This window comes from Mastacembelus armatus, chromosome 17 (genome assembly GCF_900324485.2).
Source record: "Mastacembelus armatus chromosome 17, fMasArm1.2, whole genome shotgun sequence".
Taxonomy (NCBI): domain Eukaryota; kingdom Metazoa; phylum Chordata; class Actinopteri; order Synbranchiformes; family Mastacembelidae; genus Mastacembelus; species Mastacembelus armatus.
This window is the reverse complement of record NC_046649.1, coordinates 8661162-8686225: the sequence shown is the minus strand read 5'-3', so window position 1 is coordinate 8686225 and position 25064 is coordinate 8661162. Positions and strand designations below refer to the sequence as shown.

At 41.3% G+C, this 25064-nt stretch overlaps 4 protein-coding genes across 4 annotated transcripts; 2 read left to right on the top strand and 2 right to left on the bottom strand.

Annotated features, from left to right (window-relative positions):
• Window positions 1-2096: 2096 nt before the first annotated feature.
• Window positions 2097-7209, top strand: tada1 (transcriptional adaptor 1). The gene is made up of 8 exons (XM_026312597.1): window positions 2097-2170; window positions 2566-2657; window positions 2752-2817; window positions 4113-4207; window positions 4344-4556; window positions 4985-5136; window positions 5323-5479; window positions 5994-7209. The coding sequence occupies exons 1-8, from the start codon at window positions 2097-2099 to the stop codon at window positions 6144-6146; spliced, it is 1002 nt and encodes a 333-aa protein (XP_026168382.1). The 3' UTR covers window positions 6147-7209.
• Window positions 7210-7607: 398 nt separating this feature from the next.
• Window positions 7608-9661, bottom strand: LOC113134900 (transcription factor AP-1-like). Its single transcript, XM_026314478.1, has one exon. The coding sequence runs from the start codon at window positions 9305-9307 to the stop codon at window positions 8339-8341; it is 969 nt and encodes a 322-aa protein (XP_026170263.1). The 5' UTR covers window positions 9308-9661; the 3' UTR covers window positions 7608-8338.
• Window positions 9662-12871: 3210 nt separating this feature from the next.
• fggy (FGGY carbohydrate kinase domain containing) lies at window positions 12872-22103 on the top strand. Its single transcript, XM_026314589.1, has 16 exons — window positions 12872-12955; window positions 13207-13439; window positions 14119-14230; window positions 14651-14802; window positions 14953-15041; window positions 15418-15533; window positions 16236-16364; window positions 17028-17131; window positions 17656-17763; window positions 18375-18436; window positions 18558-18720; window positions 19327-19401; window positions 19558-19678; window positions 19899-19993; window positions 20801-20862; window positions 21673-22103. The coding sequence occupies exons 2-16, from the start codon at window positions 13257-13259 to the stop codon at window positions 21752-21754; spliced, it is 1653 nt and encodes a 550-aa protein (XP_026170374.1). The 5' UTR covers window positions 12872-12955; window positions 13207-13256; the 3' UTR covers window positions 21755-22103.
• Window positions 22104-22947: 844 nt separating this feature from the next.
• LOC113135015 (peroxiredoxin-6-like) lies at window positions 22948-25000 on the bottom strand. Its single transcript, XM_026314649.2, has 5 exons — window positions 24828-25000; window positions 24081-24237; window positions 23736-23885; window positions 23477-23623; window positions 22948-23350 (listed from the first exon to the last, which is right to left on the bottom strand). Exons 1-5 carry the CDS (start codon window positions 24917-24919, stop codon window positions 23222-23224), a joined length of 675 nt encoding a protein of 224 aa, XP_026170434.1. The 5' UTR covers window positions 24920-25000; the 3' UTR covers window positions 22948-23221.
• Between the last annotated feature and the right edge of the window lie 64 nt (window positions 25001-25064).

Below are 25064 nucleotides of genomic sequence, written 5' to 3'. Positions count from 1 at the left end.
GCTTATTAACAGACTTTTAGCTGTTTAGTCTGTGAAATACATCTGTTAGTGAGTGAAAATGCTGATGGCTTCCATTGCTCATGTGGTTGACATGAAATGATTGTTTATTCTAGACTGAAACCTTGAAACAATCAAATGGATCTCCTTTGTAAAGAAGTGTCCTCAGAACACAGTAGAGTCAGCATTAGTCACTAAACTGGATCGGACGGACTCACTAATAGTCTCCAGTATGACTCTTAACAGTATGTATTCTGGATATATGATTCCACTTGTTGTGATGAATGGCATGAATCACAAAGGTCTGTTTAAGGCTTCAATACCGCCTGGAGAGACGGAGCCAAAGCAGCAATCGCCCTGGCGGCTCAAGTGTTTTTACACCATAGTAAAAACAGTGAAAACTAAAGGGCCTCCAATCTTAAACCTGCTGAAAAGAGACATAAGCCAAAGAACCACAGAGGACAACAGAAGGAACCACAAAACTGTTTTACATCCAGTCCAGTGGAGAGAGGAAAAGGCTTACAGCAGTTTTTAAAGCACTAATTCTGCTCTGTTCCTTTAGCTGCTAAAAATAAACTCTACAGATAACTAAAGTAAACAAAGAAAACAGTATAGAACCGGTAACTTCACCACTACATTTCGGTGATAAAATAGGGAATATAATTTTTCATGTCTTCGATGAGCCGTATTTCATACTGTAGTTGATATTCTAAAATGGTAGTAGATCACTTTTGAATGGGGCAGGAAATCCAGCTGTTTTCAAAACTTTGTTTTCAATCACAGCTTTAGTTTAAAACTAAACTCTGGCAGCTGCCTTTGTATTGGAAGGAGTTTACTAAGATCATGAAAGTAGATATCAACACTTTGGAATAAGTAACTAAAAGTAGATCATTAAAAATCAACAATAACAAATTATCTGTGGGGGAAGAGACAAATCAAACTTACTCTAATCTGTTGTTGTTACTTTACTGTTTATTCATGAGATAATTTTAATTTTTTTTTCTGTCACATTCTTGGTATGGATTACCTCAACCCTGCAGCCTTAGTTGATACTTATCAGCTGACTCTAGTGAGCCTATAGTTCTGTATTAGCTCATGTCTTTATGCTTAAAAAAGACATATAAGACTTAATAGCGACTGAGGTGAGACCCTTGAGGAAGGCAATATGAACCCCCAACTGCTCCCCAGGCACCGCAACAATGGCTGCCCACTGCTCCGGGTGTGTGTTCACAGTGTGTGTGTTCACTGCTGTGTGTGTGCACTTTGGGTGAGTAATGCAATTTCCCCATTGTGGGACTAATAAGGGTAAATAATTTAACTAACTTAACTTAATCTAAAAACAATGACCTGCAGTTGTTTGAAAAGCTGACAAAAGAGTTTTTACAGAATCATTTTAGGAATAAAATGCACCTTGACTCTGGTACTATGTGCAGTCTTAATGCATAAAGCATTTCAAACTGCAAAAGCACCAGTCTGTTCCATGGTCTATACTCTTTACTGCACCTTGAATCATATAGTGAAGTTTAAATCATACCATGATGCCATCTAGTGGTAGAGTAGTTTTACTGACAAACTATACCATATTATCCATTCAGACAGGCATCCTTAGGATCAGAGGTTTGTCATGAAAGACAACCACCTGTGGACACACATGCGTTGTGTGTTTTGTGAAGAGGAAAGAGGAGAAAACACAGTTTTAATAAATATGATGCATCTCAAGTTAAGCCTAGACAGTCATTTGAATGTAATACAAGTCTATAGATAATGTGAGAGAAAGCAGGAAAGCCTGGAGTGGACCTGTACAAATGTAGCTGTCAAAGGTAAAAATCATGGCCTGTACATTTTAGCAGTCTGATTGCCCATGTATACCAGCAGCTACTACAGGCCTATCCTTAGTTTATGTGCACCGATACAAACATAAAAACATAAATAAGCCGTTATCTATACATATTAATGACTATTGTCATTTTCAAAATGCTGTTTGGTGAAGTTCATTTTTATTCAAATAAAGTTTTATCGTGTGACTGATCGAGGTTAAAATAAAGTTTTTATACGGTGGTCGTGCTGTCGCCTGATGATGACGTATTTGCAAGCGCGCCATGGCGGCTCATGCTAGCGAGCTGGAGATTGCGAAGAAAAATTTAACGGATGCGATCGGTGATAATGTCAAACAGTAAGTCAAACGACGCTTGTATATATTTTCTTCTCCCGACCTTAGTATTAGACGCCGTCATCTCGGTTTGGCGCGGGAATACAAGTAATTTAAGTATAAGCTAGCTGTGGGTTGCTAATGTTTGCTAACTAGATTTCTGCAGTGGTTGTGTGTTTAGTGTGTGTGAGGTGACACAAAACAAACCACTTGTGTTGAACTGGAGTAATATGTGCTGTTCCTGTGACTTCAGGTCGTGGGGTTCGTTGTTTTAAAGGGTTAGTTGTTCTTTCTTAAGTCTTAAGGTGGTGTCTCTGCTCCATCGGGTATAACCTGGTTTGTTGATGGCATGAAACTTAACTTTTACAGAAGTCAGTGTGCAGCCTGTTGATGATTCCTATCTGTGTCTGTCCGTGCAGTTACTGGGCAAACCTGAAGCTGTGGTTCAAACAGAAGATCAGCAAGGAGGAGTTTGATATTGAGGCACGTCGCCTGCTGGCACAGGAGAATGGTTGGTACAGACTAGCAGCAGCACAACTGCTTTGGGTGTTGGTGCCGTTTGTAAAAACTGTGTCTTATTTTGTATTTTGCTTCTTCCTCCACAGTCCACGTTCACAATGATTTCCTCCTGGCCATTCTCACCCGCTGCCAGATCATAGTTTCCACACCAGGTAGGATGTTTGAAGTTAGAAAGCTGGACTTAGTGGTGGTCCAGGCCTGTATGATGCCAAAAACATTCTGCAAAAAGTATTTTAACAAAAACATGTTATAATGTGTACCAAAAATGTATAGTATTTTAAAAAATGTAACTTCAATACAAAGAAAATAACATAATATAATAATTATAATAAATAGAATTCAATACAACAAATATAAATCTAAAAACAATAAAATACAACACAAATAGAATTGAAAGTTACTTTTCTGCAGTGCACAAATCCTTCATCAGACAGAGAATAACACACTGGAATCTAGACTCAATTTGCTAATTAACCCTCCTGTTGCAAGAAAAACACCAGTTTACACTTTGAATGAGAAACACACTAACTAAATTGCATGACTGCAATTGCACAACCCTTCTTGCTTTCCTTGATGCAAAAAGATCAATTACAGAGAGGAGCTTCAGCTTTAAGAAGCTCCTCTCTGCTGCAGCTACAGTTACTGGTAGTGTGAGTGCACTTCTGACAGCATCCATATAATCAAATTCATAAGGAGATGACATTGGTCCATACCTTCATCTGTTGCTCATTTCTCCCCTTCTTCTTTCCTTTTCCTGTCTATTTGTCTTTCTTTGGCACTTGAGACTCACCACATTACCCATCGCCCAACACCGTCAACCAGCAGTCAAGACTAAACAATTCATATTCACAGATTTCTCTTCTGTTATATTTAACGATCTCATAGAAAAATAACATGTATATGAGACTGAACTTATTCGCCCCTCGCCTGCCCCCTCTTCCACTATTTATGCATGTGAGACATGAGCAGCACATTTGCCACACAGTGACATGACTCGACATGCAGATAACGGCTCAGTGCAAATATGTATGTATCATTTTTTTTTACATGTTCGTGCCGCCCCCTGGAGAATGTCTATGTCACTCATATCAGAAACCGTGACTGCCTAGACATATACTTGTATTCATGTTAAAACTAGGCTTCACTCAATCTTGCAGTTCAGTAATCTCTTGTAGCTTTATTAGCTTCTGCCTTTTGGTATGTTGATTTGATTGTTGAACAGAATAAAATATCCTGTGATCGAAGAGTGTTAAAATGAACTGTGAGATTAAATGCCCACCTACTATGTTTAAAACTAAAATTACCACATAAAAGACTGTATAATGTTGGTTTATTGTTCAAAAACTAGAAAAAGGTTTTTACTGTTGAAGGTTTTGAATAATTAAAAGAAAATCTCATCACTTGTTTCTTCTGTGCATTTGGTTTTTATCTGTTCTCTGTTCTGTAGATGTCACTGGGCCATTACAGTGGCAAAGTGGCTCTGCTTCAAAACCTGGCAAACCAAAAGGGAAGAAGAAATGTTCTTCTAGACAGAAGTTTGATGTAAGTAGTCACACTAAATCATTTCACAAGTAATGCCTTGGTGATAGATTTCCATGGTTAGTAGTATTTAATCAATCGCACGGAGCTTGAACAATTTGCTGTCTGTATCATTTGTACGTTGTGTTTGTACCTTCAGCATCGTTTCCAGCCCCAGAACCCTCTGAGCGCTGCCCAGCCATTCAGCCCCAGGGAAGTGGGAGGTGAAGAGGAGGAGCTGCGTCTTAGTGCCCATACTCTGCTGCTGCCCACACGGGGCCAGCTCGAGGCCCGCATGATGGTGACAGCCTTTGAGCTGGGCCTGGATAATATCACAGATGATGCCGTCAGCACTATGACCTACGCTGTTGAGGTTTGTAAAACGGTCCAGCAGGAGAGTATGGATGTTACTGTGAATAAATGTGCCATGTGTATTGGGGGATATTTGATGTTTAGGTGGTGTATGTGGGTGAGCACACATATGGTTATAGAAAGGTGTATGTGTAAAAATAAAAATGCTGAATCACTCACAAGTTTTATGATTTTTTTAAAAAAAAAGTCAGCTATATAAGAAATGAGCAAAACGTATAAAAATGTAAATCAGTTGTATACATAGTTTGGTAAAGAATGGTTGTAGTTGTCTCATTTTGGAAATGAACATAGACATCCTGTGTCCTATAGTCCATGAAAAGAATTGAATAAAATAGATCTATTTTCTGCACTGCTTTTTCAGTATGAGTGACCTTTGTGTTTACACAGAAGCCTGAGCAAAGTTTAATTTCCTGCTCTGATTTATTTCAGAACCATTTGAAAGATGTCCTCACTGCTGTAATCACCCGGAGGAAGGCGTATCGGTTACGGGACGGTCATTTCCCCTATGCCTTTGGCAGTGATGTCACACCGCAGCCTTATCTGAAAAATAGCCTGGCTGCTTACCACAGTGTTTCTGAATGGTAGGAACAGTTGTGCTAGCTCTGATTAGCTGAGGTGCTTTGTGCTTTCTCTATGAAGTAATATTTTGAGTGTTATTTTGATTTCCTGTTTATTCATTTAACTGGTTATTTATTTTCACTGAAGATTCAATACTCATACTGATGATATTTTAAAATTACAGTGATTATTACTTTTCTTTCTTTCAGTCCACCTCCAAGTGCTTCTCTTCCTGCTGGCCCACCACCTCAAGTGTCACCTGATGAAGCTGAACAACAAGCTGTTCACTTATTGGCTTGTTCTGCTGACAGTCTTCCTGCACCTCTCCCACCAATCAGTATGTTTGATCTCCTAGAGGCTTTACAGGTAAAAATAAAAGCTAAGTTACATGTGTGTGTGTGTTTACCCAGTCTAAAGCATCTTCAACAGTTACAGAATTTTGAACACTTCATTAAACTTGTCAGATACATCATTGATGTTCCCAACAATGTGGACAACATGCATTTTTAAAGGGATCAGATCAATTTCACAAGACTAGCTGTTACATGATTGCAGTAGGGTGCTGTGGTCAGAGTGTGCAATGACATTTTGTGGCTAGGGGGCACCACAGGTTTAAAAAAAGATTGTGTTTTAAAATCATCTAGGATTTAATCCAAGTTGACTTTAGTTGTGATTAATATAAGTACACAGAATTTATTCATGTCCATAGAATACTTCACATAACTTATTTACTATTAGTAAATGTTTCGATTAATAAGTGGGGTCTCAGGTGACCTTTGGTCATATTAGTAAAATTTGTCTGGTCAGACATGCTAAGGACCTCTAAAACTGCAGCCTATCAGAGATGTTTAATATCTTTTGTAACATCGGTCTGATGTAGGTTCACCATGGGGTGATGCCCTCACACACCATGTATGCCCTCAACATGGAGCGCATCCTCTCGCGGCTCTGGCACCCCAGCCATGAAGAACTAGAACAAGACCATGTACACCGGCAGCGTCTCGCTGCAAAAGAGGGCGTGCTTGTCAGCTGAGATCTACTGAAACCACAGGACATCATTGGCACTCTGGATATTATCAGGAACCAAAGACAGAAACAGTCCCCAAAAAGAAATGGATGGGGAATAGTGTATCCATGGATCACATGCACTTCACATGGAAAAATGGAGCACAGTGGAGTGAGATGAAACAAAACATTTGGATAGTGGACACAGAGTGGGCGGTCAGCTCTAAGCCAGCAGCCACTAGCTGCCAAATTAGCACCATCGCTGCTTTATTTTTGTCTGGTCCTCCCGCCATTTTGTTTAGCAGTCATTATATAAAACCTGTTTTTAGAGTGAGAATCTCATTTGGTGGTAAAACGTGTTTAGTATATTTCAGGAGCTGTGCATACAGTCTACACACAGTGTTAGTTTTTAGGTGTCTGCGATTAAGAAGCCTGAAACGTGGCTAAGTTGCCAACAGTTCATCTTGTTCATGTTGTCAGATATGTAACACAACTGTTGATTAGAAACACCCAGTAGGAAAACAGAAAAGCCCGTATCTAATCATGTAGCACTGTGTACGTGACCAGATCATTACATACTGTACACGGGAAGGATTAAAAATATTTAAACAATGTTACTCCCCTAGTGGTCACAGTGTACACATGGGTGTTTTTGCTTAATGGCTGATTACACCTCATGTCAGGTTGAAGTTAGATTCAATAGAGGTATCTAGCTTAATGTACGCATAATGAAGGCAAAAAGATTCTGCCTTAACAGGTGTCAGTCAGGTGCTTCCTGGATCCTGAGAAGAGGTCTAATCAAGCAATAAGTGCAGACACCTGTGTGGGTTTACTGCCAGGCACAGCAGCCTCCCCTCATGGCAGGACTTTGTCAGAAGGATCCCTTCAACTTGGTCTGGTTTCCCTTAGTGTCAACATTGTATGTACAGAATAGGCTGAATTGTCTCTGTGCACTCGAGGAGCTGTTGGCCATGTTTGTGTGCAGCATTTAGTTCAGGTTGAAATGAGTATAATTTTTTTTCTATACAGGGCTTGTTTGTAATTTATATTAAACTGTAGTCCAGAAAATAAAATCTTTTGTACAAAGTATTGCTCATATCAAAATATTTTATCTATCAAAGTGGGTAAACAGATCTGCCTTTGCTTCTTGGAGTCACCAGCTGTAGTGAGAGGACGTGATTCAGATTCTCACACACACTCACACACTCACACACACACACACACACCCGTCCCAGTGCGCACTCAGGACCTCCTGGCCATATTTGGCTGTCTGCGGCTCACTTCCGACACCTCGCCGTCCAATGGGAGTTCGTGTAGATTCGCCAACCATTACGAGCACCTCACACTGCACTGGTGACTCAATATCCCGTCTGCCCCAGTTCCTTCAACAACAAACTCCTCGTATAAAGACTGTATTCAATTATCTGACTTTATAAAATCTCCCTGCGGCTGATTTACTGTGCGGTACACACAAAAGTATTCACACATCTAGCGTGTTCAACGTTTTATTTTTGCATATTTACAGTCGAAGTGCTCGAAATACAGCGTACAAATATTAGAAAGTGTTATTTCAGGTCTAACATTTGTTACACCTATATCACAAAGTGTATTAACATAAAGATTAAGAAAGTAAGGCAGGTTTTGTCAGTAAACGCTACACACACCTATAATAGTCCCTGCATAAAGGTGTGACACAGTTAGTGTTAGTCTGTACATGTAGTCGCTGGTGGGACACTCAAGTGCTTGATTCCAGTCTGTATACTTGATAGTGGGAGATTTGCAGGGCCAGGCCTGGCTCACATTGTGTTCCTGTCCATTTGCAATTTGATGCCACTGGCTCTGCCAGTCTCGTCCGGTTAGAAGACTGGGCCATAATCAATTGATAATTAGCTTATGGCAAAGTAGCCTATACACATACTCCATATCGCCTTTGCTTGACTGAATACAAATTGTAAAGTAAAATGAAATTAAAAAAAGACAAGATTGCCAGAAATGTAAAACAATTCACTCCAGAAGGGTATTTAGAGCAAATGTACCCTCCGAGCCGTGTGTTTGTGCAATAAGTTTGGTGGTCTCATCATACTGATCAGTTACTGTCAGTCAGCATTCGTCTGAGCGGATAACTAGGTGTAAAATTTAAATCAGACGCAGGGAGTCTCCGACAAGGCTGATCAGACCACTTTAAGCTGCATTTGGTCCCCAAGAGGTGCCGCGGGCTGTCTAGTATGCTTGGAGCTGCTGCGTCAAAATGAGCTGACACCCGCTGTTAACGTGGTCCATGACCTTTTGCTTGAGCAGAGCCAGCTCGTCCCGGAGGACGTTGGCAGAGGAAACCAACTCCGTGTTTTGGCTCTTCAGGTTTTTCACCCTCTCCTCGAGTCGTGAGATCCTTTCCAGCTTCCTTTTCCGGCATTTGGACGCAGCCACCCTGTTCCTCATGCGCTTCCTCTCCGCTTTGATGCGCTCCTGGGTTTCCATGTCGATGGGGGACAGCGGCGGAGTCTCTCCGGAGATCTCGGGCACCGTCTGTGGCTCCTCTTTAAGGGAGTGTAGCCGCGGGTGCTGCGCTGCCGCCAGCTGGTGGTCCACATGGTGGTTGTGGGACGGTTGTGGGGCGGCAGGGTAACTTGTAGGTTGGTGTCTCTCGCTGGCAGCTGCGGACGCAGACCCCACAGCCCTGAAAGAGGCTAAGTTTGTGTACTCCGGCGGCTCGGTACGCACCGTGCAGCTGTAGGGGATCCCTCCGTTCTCGGACGCAGCAGAGCCGGGCGCCATGCTGCTGGTTGCGCCGGTCTGTGCGTCTGGGTGAACGGCCGGTATCTGCTGCTGGTAGTGAAGCTCAGCCAGTGCCCTCACAAAGCCTTCAGCAAAGCCCTCCTGCTCGTCGGTGATGTTCTTGGAACAGATGAACTGGGTCGGGGTGGGAGTCGTCAGCCCGCTGCAGGACTGGATGATTAATCTCTCGAGTTCAGGCGAGGCCAGCTTCAGTAACCCGACGTCAGGAGACGTCAGGATGTCCAGGGCCTTGGCGCCCAGCTGGGGTTTGAAGTTTTTCGGGTCGTTTAGGTTCAGGGTCATGGTCTGCTTGAGGGTTTTAGGGTTGAACCCATACACCGCCGTCCCGTCATGCTGAGAGTTGGAGGCATTCACGGCTTCGTCGTAGAACGTCGCTTCCATTTTTCGGGACATAAAGTTTGTTTAACACCTTTAGGGAGATAATTTCTCTCTTACAAAAGCCCCGAATCGACTGTTTACATATGTCCAGTGACCTTATCTCTCAACTGTCTTGTGATAAGACTCCGCCTGTTGTTGAAGTTCAACTCACTTGACAACTTTCTGTCCAGACAAAACTTTTCTCTTGCGCGATCATGAACAAAAAAAAAAAAAAAAAACCCGTCGCTGCCCCGCTGCCGAGCCTCCGTGTTTTTACACCTCAAGTAACCTCTGACTTATTCTCCTTTCCCAAAACTAGAAACACTGCCTGAATAGGTATAATACTTTCTATCACTTCCAACGTGGAGACGAACTTTATCCACCTCTAAGCTGCAGCGCTACAGAAAATAACAATGATGTCATTTCTACAGCTCCTGATTGGCTGGAGATGACTTGGTGGGCGGGGTAGGGCTAATGACATGCAGGTTGCTCTGACAACTAGCCATATCCCCGCCCCCCGCGATGGCTTATGGGATTAGGTAATGCAGACAGTGGAGCAATGTACTCTGGGATTACGTAGTGTTTTTGAATATTTAGTTACCCGCTCAATTATTAGTTACTTCTCCTAAAGTCATAGATAGATTTACTGGTGTAGGGCTATAGAGGCTATGTTAGTCCTAAAGTGAGGCCTGCTACAGATCAGCCTTGATTAACCCATGACAGCAAATTCATATTATTTTAGCAGAATCTGATGTTCAGAGGTTAAAACAAGAGCAGACATGAGAGGCAGTGATATAAAATCGTCAGTGAGTGTAGTTCAAAAAGCCATGGATGGATTAAAAATAGTAAAATGTAGAAAGACAGGTTAAAACATTTATTTCTACACCTGAATTTGCCTGGAAATGCCTTCTTGAGCTCTATGTTTTTTGATGATCAGAATAAACATTGTTGGCCAAGTACACAGGAAGAAGTACAGACTGTATATCAACAAAGCTACATCAACACAATGGACAACAAACATATCTTTATGTCAAATGTCCTGTCTGTGTTCAGATACATTATTCTCAATGGGAAAGTGTCACATGATTAGCAGTCAGAAAAACATCAGAAATGAGCCAAAAAAGTAAAGAAATTAAAAACTGCACATTTATTCATTTATTGTAAATTCTTACCCATCAACACATGTGAGCTACTTCAAGTGATCTAAGGTATTTTTGAATAGAAACATACTGCTGACATAATGCAAAGTTTCACAGGCCAAGAGCATTTCCAAATCATGAGCTGATTACATCCTTATTGAAATGTAGTGATCTGAAACTATCAGTGTTTACATAGCTGTAGCAGTAGTTCAAAAGGTGGGTGCTCACAGTGTAGTCTGAAGTGTGTCTTGCATTGAAATGAGAATATGTGTTGTCAGAATCATAATCAGCATTACTGGGCAGGTGCCACAGGTATATAGGAGGTTAATAGAGATGTACAACACCAAGATGAATAAAGATAAGTGAACACAAACACACACTATACAAGTCGAACCCTATGGTTGGATCTGTATACACAAGAAGAGGAATTAATACTGAATTATAGGCTCTAATTTACCCCCCTCTATGATTCTGACTATTACTATGCTTTTATAGATTGTATGAATATATTTATTTAGCTGTCTATACTGACAATCTTTGGCTTACAAAGTTTCATTACAGATGGATACATTTATCCATGCATTATTGTCCATCCAATGCATTTTTGGTGCATTAAAAAAAGGTTACAATTTCAGCAATTTTTGTTCAGGCAAATGTATCAGGGTGTCAAATGTATGAGAAAATGTTGTTTGCATATGTGATATACTTGCTGTATAGGATATATATTAGTATATTTAGTTTGACCTTATAGGTAAATGCGTAGTTGCAGTAAGGACTGAAGCCTCTGTACAGCTGCAGTCCAGTCTGTCTGGCCTCCTCCATTGTATTATTCAACATGTTCTCCTTAAGCCAACTATAAATAAGTTAACAGGCCCAGACAGCCTGGGAGAACCAGTACTGCCTGAGGTCAACACTCTTGAAATGACATGTTGTCCTCACAAAACAGCCGTGCAACGCCCATTTGGAAGTATCTGACACCCTGATGTAGAAATCCAGCACTGGAATCCTTAAAAACATTTCTGTCTAATACCACAGCTGTAATGAAGGCAAACAAGGTCACAGTTTTTTCTTTCTTTTAAAGTCTGTGCTGTCTTAGCAGCTTCCCATGTAACAGTAACTTTGAAAACCACTTAGCTCTCCTCTAACTCTGTGTGCACCTGTGTTAAGAACCACCAAGGAGTATTTTGCTATATTAAACTACTGCTGTGCCACAGCTGTGCTTCCTGTTTCTCTGTAAGCTTTTCCCCTCTGCTGGTCCGATTGGGTCGCCTTTAGATAACAGTGCTTTCCTCCTCCCTGCCCGGGCCAGCTGTTTCCACTGCATGCACTTTTCTAATCAGGAGCTGATCCTGCCTGCCTCCCAACAGGCCTGCTTTTGTTGTACAGAAGTGGTCTGTGGTCCAGAGCCCATGGAAAACATGGCCCCATCACTTTATGAGAGAAAAACACAGAGAAAGATGATATATGCATTTGTTGGTATCTCAACAAAGCTAAGTTTTGATTTCCTTCAGCCGTGGTCCAAAGGGACACACACACTAAGACACTCAGAGCACTTAGAGAGACAGATGAGATTTCAAACACTGTCCGTGCAGTTTGTTGAAGACCAGCTGTTTCTTCCTCTCCTGCTGTTTGTTTTTTTTCTGTTTTCTATATCTCCTGACCATTCCTGGTCCAAACTCACTGATCACCGCCAGCATCACTTCCCTTAGACAACTGTTTATCTTCTCTAAGTAAAGGACTCGGTAGAGGAAAGTGATGAGCTGGGATGCAGAAGGTTTGACCGTCAGACCCAGAGTATTTGCTGGCAGGTTATTTCCTCTTCCTTTTTGCACCAATGCCTATTCTGCAGGCACATTACTGTAGTAAGTTATTTCCACATTGTTAATTACTGTATTTATATACAAATAGTAAGAGATTCCTGGCAGTCTGATCTTGCGGTTAAGGTTGTGCATACGTTTTCATAGCAAACATTTTTATCACATCTTAGCCCCAAAACACAGGAATAATTATTAGTGATGCTGTTTAGTTTTGCCAGGTCAGGGCCTGAGCTGTAAAGGCTTAAAAACCTGAAACTGGACAGGGCCATTACCAATTACTAACTGGTTTTAGAGCACAAACCATAAGATAAGGTAATGCAAGACCTGTCCTAGTTACTGCTGATACCGTATACTTCCCACTCTTTATTTTGCTCCTTTAAGACTGAATATTTCTTATCATAGTTCTTACTACTGTGGGTCTGCTAGACTTCCCTCTGCCATAGTGGACTATGGACTAATGTACAACATCCATTGATCTCCATACAGTACCTTTTCCGTATAGTATTTGTAAAACCCGTTTATTGCAGATACAGGAATATAACAAATAAAAGTGAAAAGAGAAAACGCTTTCTCGTATTGTTTCGTCCACTACGCAGCTCAACAGCAAAATGCGACTTTGCCCTTTTTGGCTGCTTTCGCGTGCTGTCCGAGCCGCCGTCTGCAGCTCAAAGTACATTTCCAACTCCAGCGTGAGGTTTTCTGCTCTGTAATAACAGTTTCATCTACAGGTAAGTTTGGATATGCTGTTGTAGCTGATGTACGAGTGTCCTCTAACTTCATGTTTGATAGGGGGGTCATTGAAATGTAACTCCGTGTGTGTAATTAGCGTAAATCTCTGCTAACCGTCGCTGCATGGTGGCTTCTTCTTATTCAGCTTTCAGTGTCTGATGTGCCAGGACACAAGGTGGATTATTACTTTAAACAAATGTATGACACACGAGCGTGTTCTCTTTCCATTTGTTTCGAAACGCTCCATTAGATGTTGGCACTGACAGCGTAGCTTGGTTAATAATCAGCCCCCAGCTGCTCATGGCTGAGGTCTACTATGTTGGAGTGGACGTGGGCACTAACAGTGTGAGGGCTGCACTGGTGACCAGAGAGGGCGTGCTGAAGAGCACTGCAGAGGAGCACATCAGCATCTGGCAGCCCCAGTGTGACCACTACGTCCAGTCCTCCACTGAGATCTGGGAGAAATGCTGCACAGCTGTACAGGTACAGTGTGACCTCAGGGCTGTGGTTACTTACAGTAATTATAGTTAGAGTCACAACATTACCCCTGTCAGACCAGATCAAGTCCCAAAATGTGGTAATGAGGATGATAATATAGATACATGATAGTACTAGTACTTTATTAATCCCAAAGGGAAATCACAGTGTTGGTCATAAGTCACAAAAACTACGAAAAGCTAAAATATATACAAAGGCTACATAGACCAAGTAAAGTATATAAACATAGATGAATAGAAAACACAGTATAGATATTATTACATTCTTTTTTCATACAACTGTTTAACCATTACCATTTTATGGCCAATCACACTGTTGTGTAATCCAGTTTGTAGGTTTAATTTTCTGTGAAACACAAATATGTGGATATGTTATTTTGACTTTTATTTATTTATTTGGCATTTTATTTTCAAACTAGTTGAGCTTTTTTGTCGGTTTAACCCACTTGATGTAGGATGGCTGTCTGAGAGGATTAAACATATGAGTCATTGTTTTTCAAAATACTAATCATTTGTGATGATAAAGTATTCCGGTTATTGCAATCATGCCATTGCAACACAATATAAGTCAAACTAGTGCTTGTTCATGTTTTCCACTGATGCTACCTATTTAAAAGTGCTGAATGAATGCGATTGTTTTGGGCTGTATTGTATATCTGTTCCAGAAAGTAATCCAGGGTGTGCAGACGAGCCAGGTTCGGGGGGTTGGCTTTGATGCCACCTGCTCTTTAGTGGTTTTGGACCAAAGTTTCCAGCCTGTGCCAGTTGGTCACGATGGTGAGTGAGTTACTTGACCTGAATACTTTGCAGAGCATTGTTTTTGCACATAATTTAAAATATTAACAACGTAATTTATTAATTAGTGAAAGGATGACTGAACATTTTCAGGCTATAAAATTCTGCTCGATTTGTTTGCTGGATATTTTAGAACAGTTTGGTATGAAACTGTTCACCATTTTATTTTTGCTTGAACAAGTAGTTTTAGTCTAATGTAATGTGATAGTTAATCGAGCCCAGAGGGTAAAATCCTTCCTCCTCCACTGTGAGGTCAGAGGTCAGCCATTGACACCCAGGTACTCAAATTAAATTACACATAGATCTATTTATTTGTGCAATATTAGCTATTAATTATATTGTGTTTATTATTTGCCCTCACTAAAAGGTTGGCATTCTCTCTTCTTCTTGTGCCTTCTCCAGGTGACAAACAAAGGAACGTGGTGATGTGGATGGACCATCGAGCTGCAGAGCAGGCCACTCGCATAACCAAAACGGGCCACAAGGTCCTGAGCAGGGTGGGAGGGGTCATGTCACCAGAGATGCAACCCCCTAAACTGCTCTGGCTCAAAGAGGTGAGAGGTGAGCGAGGTCACCACCCCCAAACACTGGTCACATCCCTCAGGAGTACTTTATGGGTCAACTCTGACTACTCAGTCAATACATTACGCGTGTTGTTGTTACACACTGATCAGTAACACGGCTCCCTCCTGCTCCTTCATCAGAATCTAAAAGAAAGCTGCTGGAACAAAGCTGCTCACTTCTTTGACCTGCCAGACTTCCTGTCTTGGAAAGCAACGGGTTCTTTGACACGGTGAGCTTAGCCAATCACTGTCATTTATCCTGCATGTGTAACATTTGTGTATCAGAGGCAGGGTAGGGCGAGGAAGGTTCAGCACAGACCATGTGCTGCAAAGTGTCGCTGTTATTAAAAGGTCTTTGTTGATGAGCTGCTGTGCTTCCCTGGTGAAACGTTACCCTTGTATCAAGTGTCTGATTAAAAGAAAGAATGGGGTTGTCCTCTGTGGCAGGGTAATTCCAGGAAGAATGTTTTGTATCAAGTGTTGTTGATGCTGTGGCCTTCACAAGATACTGTTAATATGACCCAAATGCTTTTTGAGCAGAGACTAAAAAGTATATTTATATTAACATGAGGTCTTAGGAAGCTACTGTTCTGCATTATTCCCCAGGTCTTTATGTACTCTGGTGTGTAAATGGACATACTGCCCTCCTGACGGATGGGATGCCAGCTTCTGGACCAGCATAGGATTGGAGGATCTACTGGAAAACAACTTTTCCAAAATAGGTCAGAGAAAGGAAATGTTATTACTCCAAAATATGTGTTAGATATTAAACCAGAATTGTAATTGTATATTGTAAAAATCTGATGCTTCATTTCTTGAAGTTTCCAAAGACATAATCTATCTTTATCTGTAGCAGGTTAGATTACTGTAACGGCCTGCTCACGGAGCTGCTGCTCGGGTCCTGACTAGAACCAGGAAGTACAACCACATTACTCCTGTTCTCAGATCTCTGCACTGCCTTCCTGTCTCTCAGAGAGTAGACTTTAAAACAGCCCTGCTTGTGTATAAGTCTCTTCATGTCTCAGCACCACAGTACATCTCTGACATGTTGGTGCCATATGAACCATCTCGATTAGCAGCGTTTCAGTTTGATGCAGCTAAAATCTGGAATAATCTTCCTGATGATGTTAGACAAGACTCATCTCTGACCATGTTTAAGTCCAAGCTAAAGACTTTTCTTTTTACCTCTGCATATGACAACTAAAAGTGTTTTATCTGCACTCATTCTCCTATAATTTTACTTCAGGTTCATTTTCTACTACTTGCTGTCTCTTATTTTGATTTTTGCATATGTACTTTTAACTTGTCTTTTATTTCTGTAAAGCACTTTGACTTACTCTGTGTATGAATTGTGCTATATAAATAAACTTGCCTTGCCTTACCTATGAAAGAGGTCTTCTTTCACTGTGTTTTCTGTCATCCAGGCAGTGCAACATGCTCTCCAGGGAGCCCGCTGGGAGGTGGTCTCACCCAGGAGGCAGCAGCAGAATTGGGTTTGGACCCAGGAACGGCAGTTGGTGCTTCTCTTATTGATGCTCATGCTGGAGGCCTAGGTATCACACACTATCTCTGCTTCAAATCTACTGTGTCATGAATAAGCTGCCACTGCCATGCATTCAAAAAGCATTCAGACCCTCTTCACTTTTTTTCAATTTTCTAATGACACACACACACACACACACACACACACACACACACACACACACACACACACACACAGACCACAGTAGACTCCACATGTCTATTGGTTCTTTTGTTGGGAAATCCTAACCATCTGGTTTTGTTTTGTGACCTAAACTGCTCACAAACTCTGCACTCTGATCTCTGGCTGTGACCTCTCCTGATCACACATTGTTGTGTCAGTCAGAGGTTAAAACACTGTGCACTTCTAGTTGTTTTACGTGTCAAAGTGATGTACACTCCCAGCCCCCACATGTTCATGAACCTCTATCCCTAAACTCAAACCAGCTTGACAAACATTATTCCAGCAGTTAGTGTCACTGCTGAATCGCAAGTGAAGTTTAGTGAACCGCTACAAAAAAAAAGTTAAGCTTTCGAGCTGCAAAACATAGTCCTGTGTCCCAGATGGGACTCTGATAGAAGGATTTTAAAATTTGTATAAACTTTATGACAATATAGTTTTTTTTCTTCAGAAAAAAATTCTCACTTAATGTGATTCAAACTAAGTCTTGCATTACTAATTCTGCTCGTTCCAGGTGTGATAGGTGCAGATGTTAAAGGCTTTAATTTGCCCTGTGAGGATCAGCCAATCACGTCACGCATGGCAATGATCTGCGGGACATCAACCTGTCACATGGCAGTAAGTGATTTACAACTCTGCTGTGTGATAGTTTGCAAAACTTAGTAACGCTTTCTCTTATTCACTGCCTTCAACCTTACATTTAACAAGCACTGGGTTTATGTGTTATTAAAACATGAATTATAGGGTGAACTCTACGATGACCTTTCTGGCATATGTTTGAGGATGTCTCTATGATTAATGTGACATCTCCTGTAATTCATCATATACTCACAGCCTCAGACATAGCTACTCTGAGGTAATGTAAAACTTAGCTAATACCAATAAACAGCCATGCAGTCTATTAAAAGAAGTCTGAAAATAATATTTCCCCATAATGCTACTGAATTATTCATCTCATCTAATTTATATGGAGACATACGTTTACTGAACACAGACTTAAAATGACCATGTGTAATAATTTTTAGTGAAGGAAAGGTTGCTACTTTAAACATTGATTAATTCATTTGTAAGGGTAAAATCACTGTTTGCATGATATACAGTCTTAACTATGGTGTTCAAATTGCCACTCTCATGCGCATCAGATCAGCGAACAGCCTCTGTTCGTGCCAGGAGTGTGGGGACCCTGCCTGTCTGCCATGGTGCCTGGCCTGTGGCTCAATGAGGGAGGACAGAGTGCTACCGGGAGGCTGGTCAGTCTACTGTCTCATTTTATAGACAATTTCACTGACCTACTTTATGTCAAAGACACACAGTCATGAGCGCACATCTGGCCACATCTGGCTTTCAGACAACAAAATCTGAAGCCATTTGGAAAAGTTTTAGGAAACTCTAAAGACTTAAGGGCTGCTCTTTCTTGTTACCCTTCTATTTCTCAAAAGGTTTTAGTGTAATTCAGTTGAGTTGCTTTTAATTACAAATAAAATACAAGAGGTCATACTAAAAAGCATGTCATCTAGTTTTTCACTAGTACAGGAATCATTGACAATGGTTATACACCATGTTCATATAGAAAAGTGACATATCTCCTAGTTTCTCACTCAGATTTGATTATTTCATGTTTTTTATTTTAACACTTAAAGTTCTAGTAACTTGGGATTGAAATTTCTAAAATTTCTGACATTTTACAGATTAAATGTTTAACCAGCAGTTAAAATAAATTGATATCATTGATATAATCATTGAATCATTGATTAAAATGATAAGCAGTTGCCGCCTCACAAGTCCTTTTGTTACGAGCTTTATCATCTGTGACTCTTTCTGTGACTCCTCTGTTTATTATTATGAGGCTCTCCTCCCTCAGATTGACCACATAGTGAACGGCCACGCAGCCTACGTCCAGCTCCAGGAACAGGCACAGCAGAGGTCAGCTCATGACCTTTAGGGTTGTCCCCTCCTGATAAACATTTTAGCCCAGCTGTATGGTAAGGTTATGTATTATGTACAGAGCAACTATTCCTAAATTGTTTACTTTTCTTGTTCCCAGATTTCCCTTTACAGGAGAGAATATCTACAGCTACCTGAACAGCCACCTGAGTGTAATGGCAAACTCCTGTTCTGCTGTTGACCTGCTGGGATCCAGTCTTCACATGTGGCCTGACTTCCATGGGAACAGGTCGCCCCTGGCTGATCCCACCTTGAAGGGCATGGTGAGGGGCTGGACTCGACGCTCAACATGACTAATTTTATGACAGAAAATATTATTATTGAAAACATCAAGTTTATTTTTTGTGTATTTTTGTAATTTATAAAGAAACAGACTAGCTGTTTTCCCCTGCCTCTATTCGCTAAGATAATAATCATCCATGTCCAGCTCTGTAGATGAAGCACTGGCATGCAAATGATTTCACTGTTCTTGTCTTAAACTTGGAAATAAATCAAACAACTTGAATTTCACAAAATCTTGAACTAGATAAAATTAATTCATGATGAAATTAGCAAGCAGCTGCTTGAAGCACCTAACTCCACAAGGTGCTGCAGTCGATTCTCGAATCGATTCTCTTTGCATAAAAATCACAGTTTAGCCTTTGAAAAGATTTTTGTGTTCAGAAAGCTAATTATTTTTGCAAGGCCATATCTGCAATTCCAGGAAGCAGGAACCCAGGGAGCACAATGCTGGCAAACACAGTTTTGACTGCACCCTCAAAGTCAGCTTTGCCTTGACCAACTGTTTGTTGGTGTATACCCTGTTGCCTTTTAATACTAAGGAATAAAACATCTTGCATGACTGATGCTGACTCATTACTGTTTTTCAGGTGATTGGACTGTCACTCTCCCAAACCTTGGATGACTTGGCCCTGCTCTATTTAGTCACCATACAAGCCCTTGCTGTGAGTCAGCCGGGTTTTATTTGTTTCAGAGTTTCAGTTGTCTTTCCCTGAGCTTCAGTCCGACACCCCAGTATCTCAAGAAAGATAAAGTAAGGGGGAACGTTGTATTTGTTTACTTGTAAACCAACTCCCCTGTGGCTTTTTCTCTGGTTTCAGCTGGGTACGCTTCATATTCTGGAGGCCATGAAAGAGGCAGGACATGACATCAGAACCCTCTTCCTGTGTGGGGGGTTGAGCAAAAACTCCCTGTTTGTGCAGATTCACGCCAATGCTACAGGTACAAAATACTAATGCTGGACAGTCATAGATTTGATATGGTAAATGATACATTACCCTAAGAATCAGTTCATTTAAATATATTAGTGACAAAGAATCATGAATATTTTCACAGCAATACATAAATACATAACCCAACAGTACATAAGTAACACTAAGTAAATACAGTGGACAAAGGAGACTTTAGCTAATTCAACCTTTTCCGTTACTATTGCTTTCAGGACTGCCTGTGGTGTTACCAGACCAGATGGAGGCTGTGTTAATCGGAGCAGCAGTTCTGGGTGCATGTGCATCACAGGACTACAGCACGATACAGGTAGGGTGGCACATAGTGACACGCAGTATTTATCTGAACCTGACAGGCACAACATATTCTTGAGCATTTATAATTTTTTTTCCCTGATATTGTCTTTTTCCTTATACACAGATTATACTTTCCATTATTGTTCAGATGTGAACATGCCAGTGATGATAATTCAAAAAAGTGGTAACTGGGAAATTAGGCTTTTAGTCATTTGACCCTTTAAATGTGAGAGCAGCATCTCTCTGCAATACTAAACATAAAATCCCTCTCCACAAACATCCACAAAACTTATTTTTGCTATGTATTTTTAATCCAGTTTTCTTCTTTTGTTACCCAATAAACTGAGCTCAAAAATAGCTCAATGCTCCCATCTTCTGGTTGGAACTGAAATTCAAAGTATAAAGGGCTTGACCCTGTGTTCTTCTGTCAGTATGATTTACACATAAAGTGTTAGCTATAAAGTGTGGATTCATCTTTTGCTAGGTCAGCTTATTATCCCTTTGTGTCATAGTGCCATAGCACAAGAGAATGACAAGCCTTTAAGCCAGATGTGCTAAAAATACGACTGTATTGTTTGGATTAGACTGCACCTGTCCGCTTGGTTAAGTTGCACACAGTCAACTGGTCGGACTCTGTAGGTTCAGACAAGCAGAGAGGCCCTGCACTGCATTAATCATGAACTCAGTCACAACTAAACTGCTGCAGCTGGCTCGTGTGCATATGATAACTGGGTCGGCTTGCCTGCTAGCCTGAAACTGAATGTGTGTAACGTGATTCGTTGTGTGTTATTTTTTTTTGTCTTTGCAAATGATATTTTAGGAGGCCATGGAGAAAATGGCTAGAGTGGGCAAAGTTGTTCAGCCTGACCATAAGCTCCAGAGGTGAGATGGAAAGATTTTTTTAAATAATTAATGAAAATTGACAACAATTTATGTTTTCATTTGAACTATTTCTGAGAATTTTTAACACATTTCTACATTTTCCTTTAATTCTGTTATATGTGTTTCTGATCTAATTTTCCATGTACATAATGACTCAAACTGAGTAGTTTTCTATTATCATCAAGGTGAAACCAAACTCTAAAATATTAATTCTGTATCTTTTAAGCCAAGGCCAGGTTATAACTTTGATTTTTCTATTAGAATGAACACCAAAATATACAGTATTGTGCAAAATGTTTTAGGCACTAAAACTATACAGGGACTGCTTTTAATTTAAATTACATAAATATTTTTCAGTTAACTTCATCCAAAGTGCAGTAAAGGGACCAAAACCTGAATCTCATCAGTATCTGCAGCACTTCCCTTTGTCCTAAACCAGCAGCAGCTCTCTCTGGTTTGACCTACAAACAGTTTCTCCTGGTACTTTGCAGCACCTTGGAGAAGCTGCTGCAGGTCTTCTGTAGATTCAGGCTGTCCCAGTGTTTCTGTCTCTTCATGTGATACCAGACTGAGATTGGGTCTCTGCGGGGGTCAGACCATCTGCTGCAGGACTCCTGGTGCTTCTTGCCTCTGAAAATAGTTTATAATGAATTCTAGTGGGTTCTATATAGGCTAGTTGTCCTGCACAATGAACATGGGATCAATCTGATACCTGATGGTGTTGTGATAAGAATCTAAAACCTCTGCACAGCACTGTACATTACTGTCCATCAAGTTTGTGTAATTATTTGCATTTCATCCTTTTTTCAGCTTCTATGAGAGAAAGTACAAGGTGTTCCTGAAGCTGTTTGCCCACCAGAGGGAGTACCAAGCCATCATGAACCAGAGATGACACTGATGGTGGGAGAGGGCTGAACTGGTACTGAGTCTGTGACATCATGGTGATGATACATTCACACGCTGGAACCAACAACAGACATCTCAGCCCTAGTGCTTTTCCTCACATCAGTATGTCCCAGATATGTTAATGTTTTCAGTAACCTAAAAGAAAGCAGTTTTCTGGGGTTGGATGTCTGTGATGTCATTTAGACTTTAGATATGCAGATGACAGTATGTAAGAGGTCTTTGGCGACACATTGTTGGAGTTCTCTATGGCTATGTGTTTTGGATCTGCTGCTGCAGTTCTATCCAAAATGAAGGCATAGTAACAGGTTGTAGAGTGTTTGATTTGCCAGTGGCCCCCCAGCTCTCAAATACGTTCCTAATAAATAATTAAAATGATAAAACTGTGCTCATGCCTTTCACTGTCACTACAATCAAATGTGTTTTGATCTAATTTAGTGTACTCCACTCATTCATTTTAAAACACTTTGTCCTTTGTTCTCTCCTGGGTGCATTTAAGCCTGACCTTCCAGTTCTGGTTTTCAGCACTGTCCTTATATTCTTCTGTCTGCTGGTCACAGACTGGAGCCTGTTGCCAGCGGCTCTCAGGATCAGAGTTGATAAGCTCTTTGCTGATGCTGAGGGGGGACGCCAAATCCCACACAGCTGAGTTAACAGCCACCTTCAAACAGAACTAACTTATGGTGGAGGAGGACGGGCTGAGCACTGCTATCCAAACAAACTCAGAGACGTGTTAGCAGCGTCCGGAAGTCAAAACCAAGCAGGTTCTTTGTCACTAAACATCACTCTTAAGTCCAGTATTAGTGTAAAAGATTTGCAACCATGATGCCTTTATTGTGCCAGACAAGTGAAATTTGTACATCATAAAAGTGCAATGAGTCTATCAGACTTTGGACGATATTCATTTGGTGCAAAATTATTAGTGCAAAATTATTATAATCATTTATTTGGTACAAGACAGTTCTGCAATATTCAATCCATTTTAAGAAAGAATGATAGAAATTTGGTTTTGGACAGATTAACAAGGTGATGGTTAGTGATGGAATTAATAACTCAGTGTAGCCGTTAGCTCATTTTATCTGAAAATAGCACCATACACCATTTCCATTTGCACTCACCTGCAAATAGTGGGTGAATGTGACCAAAGTATCTCAGAAACTGATTCAAATATTTTAACCAGTGCCACAAACTAAAAATTTATTTTTTCTGTTTTCTTTTTCCATAAATATTAAAAATAACATCCCCTGCTGTAAAATGCAAGTATTACAGAGATCCCACATATTTCTTAAGCCACTGGTTTTTTATTCCATCCACTTTATCGGAATCTGCCTGATAGCTGTGTTACCTTTTGACTGTGTTAGGGAAGAAACCAGCAGTCACCAAGGCCCTGAAAAACATGTGACCACTGAGACCTGCCAGACTGAGGTACAGTCTGAGTGAGTCGTAGGTGTTGTGCTTATGGCTGGGGTGTGTAGCGCAGGTACTTCTTCCCAGAGGGCAGGTCTTTCGTGTAGACACCACCTGAGAACAAAGAGGCAGCCTCCTCCTCAGGCATGTTGGGAGGGACCATCACACAGTCTCCAGGCTGCAGACACAGAAAACAAACATCATTACTCTGTTCAGTTCAGCAGTTCAGTTCCTGTATCTTTAAATATTTGCTGAAATAACTGGTGCCAGTTGATATCACTGTCAGAGGTGTAACACACTGCACCTGCCAGTCGGCGGGTGTGGCCACTCTTTTCCCTGCTGTGAGCTGGAGCGAGTCCACCACCCGCAGGATCTCATCAAAGTTGCGTCCTGTAGTTGCAGGGTAGAGGAGCGACAGTTTCAGCCTTTTGTCGGGGCCAATGATGAACACCTACACCAGGTCAGAGAGAGAGATGGACAGGACTAAAATGTAGTAAGTAGTAATTTTATCCGCAATAGGAAGATAAAATCTAGTGTCTGGTTGAGAGTGTGAAGAAACTCACACAGCGAGCAGTGAGCGGCATGCCATCTTTGTCCTTCTCATCTGGGTCCAGCATGCCCAGGGCCACTGCCAGCTCGCGTTTACTGTCCGCAATGATGGGAAAGGGCAGCGCGCAGCAGTCAGACTCCTCACAGTTGTATGCCAGGATGTCCTGTTTAGTCCAGACACACAAGCTCTTAGTTTGCTCTAAGCGATATTTATCATAAAAAGGATTTAAAGGAACCTCGTGTATTGCAGCTCAGCCATAGCAGATAAAACTAGCCAATATTAGATTTGTTTGAAAGATTGATGATTTTCTGATATCAGATTGTTCTGTATGTGGTTTTGAAAAACAAGTGTTTCAGACCTTGGTCCAGCCGTGATGATCCTCCAGGCAGTCGATGGACAGGGCTATCATTTTAACATTGCGTTTACTGAACTCGCTGGCCAGCCTGGCAGCTCGACCCAGCTCTGTGGTGCACACAGGGGTGTAGTCTCTGGGGTGGGAGAACAGGACTCCCCATCTGGAACAAACAAACAAACCATCAATCAATAAATAACTAGGAGAGAAAGAAGCAAGGCTTCATCTGAGTCAGTGCTTCTGTAATGGGGGCATGGTATCTGAGGTTTCACAAGCAGGTTTTGTTCTGACTCAATTACTGTAGTTTTTTTATTTTTGGTACTATTGTTACGCAACAGAATGAAGGTTAAATGATGTATCTGACACAAAAATGACAGGATGTGACTCCTGCAACAATAAGTGGGGCTTTTTTCATGAGGTCAACGAAGTGATGGCGCAACATCAGTTTGCTGAGATGTTACATCCCGTCAGACCGATGCTTTTGACTCTATGAACTAGTCATGAACGGCTTTGCTTCTGATACTTGACAGGATAGATTCATATGTAAATGCTACATAATTTAAGTAAAGATGCGTATTATGGGCGTAAACTCGCCACCACTGGGTTCAGCTGCTGCACCTCAGTGACAGCGGTCCAAAAGCAGAAGTCAAACAGTAGTAACAGGAACAGGACGCAAGCTCCTAACTTCTCGTTCTCTCAGCCCAGTTCTTGAAAAGCATCGACAAATAAATAGTAACCAAGGAGCCCACTTACGAATCTTCGAGGAATTCGTGGAGTTTAAGTTTCCCAGTGGTGGCCTCTGCCTCGAAATTAGGAAAAACATCTCCCAGCAGCAGTCCAGGCATATTCAGTGTGAGCGTGTGTTCAGCAGCAGCTCTGGTGACAGGACAAAGACGAGGCGGAAACTTCACTGTGAACCGGCTGTATTTACACAAGCATCCTCCGTCAGCTGCAGGGCAGCGTCAGACAGACCAAGAGCGGAATCTCAGC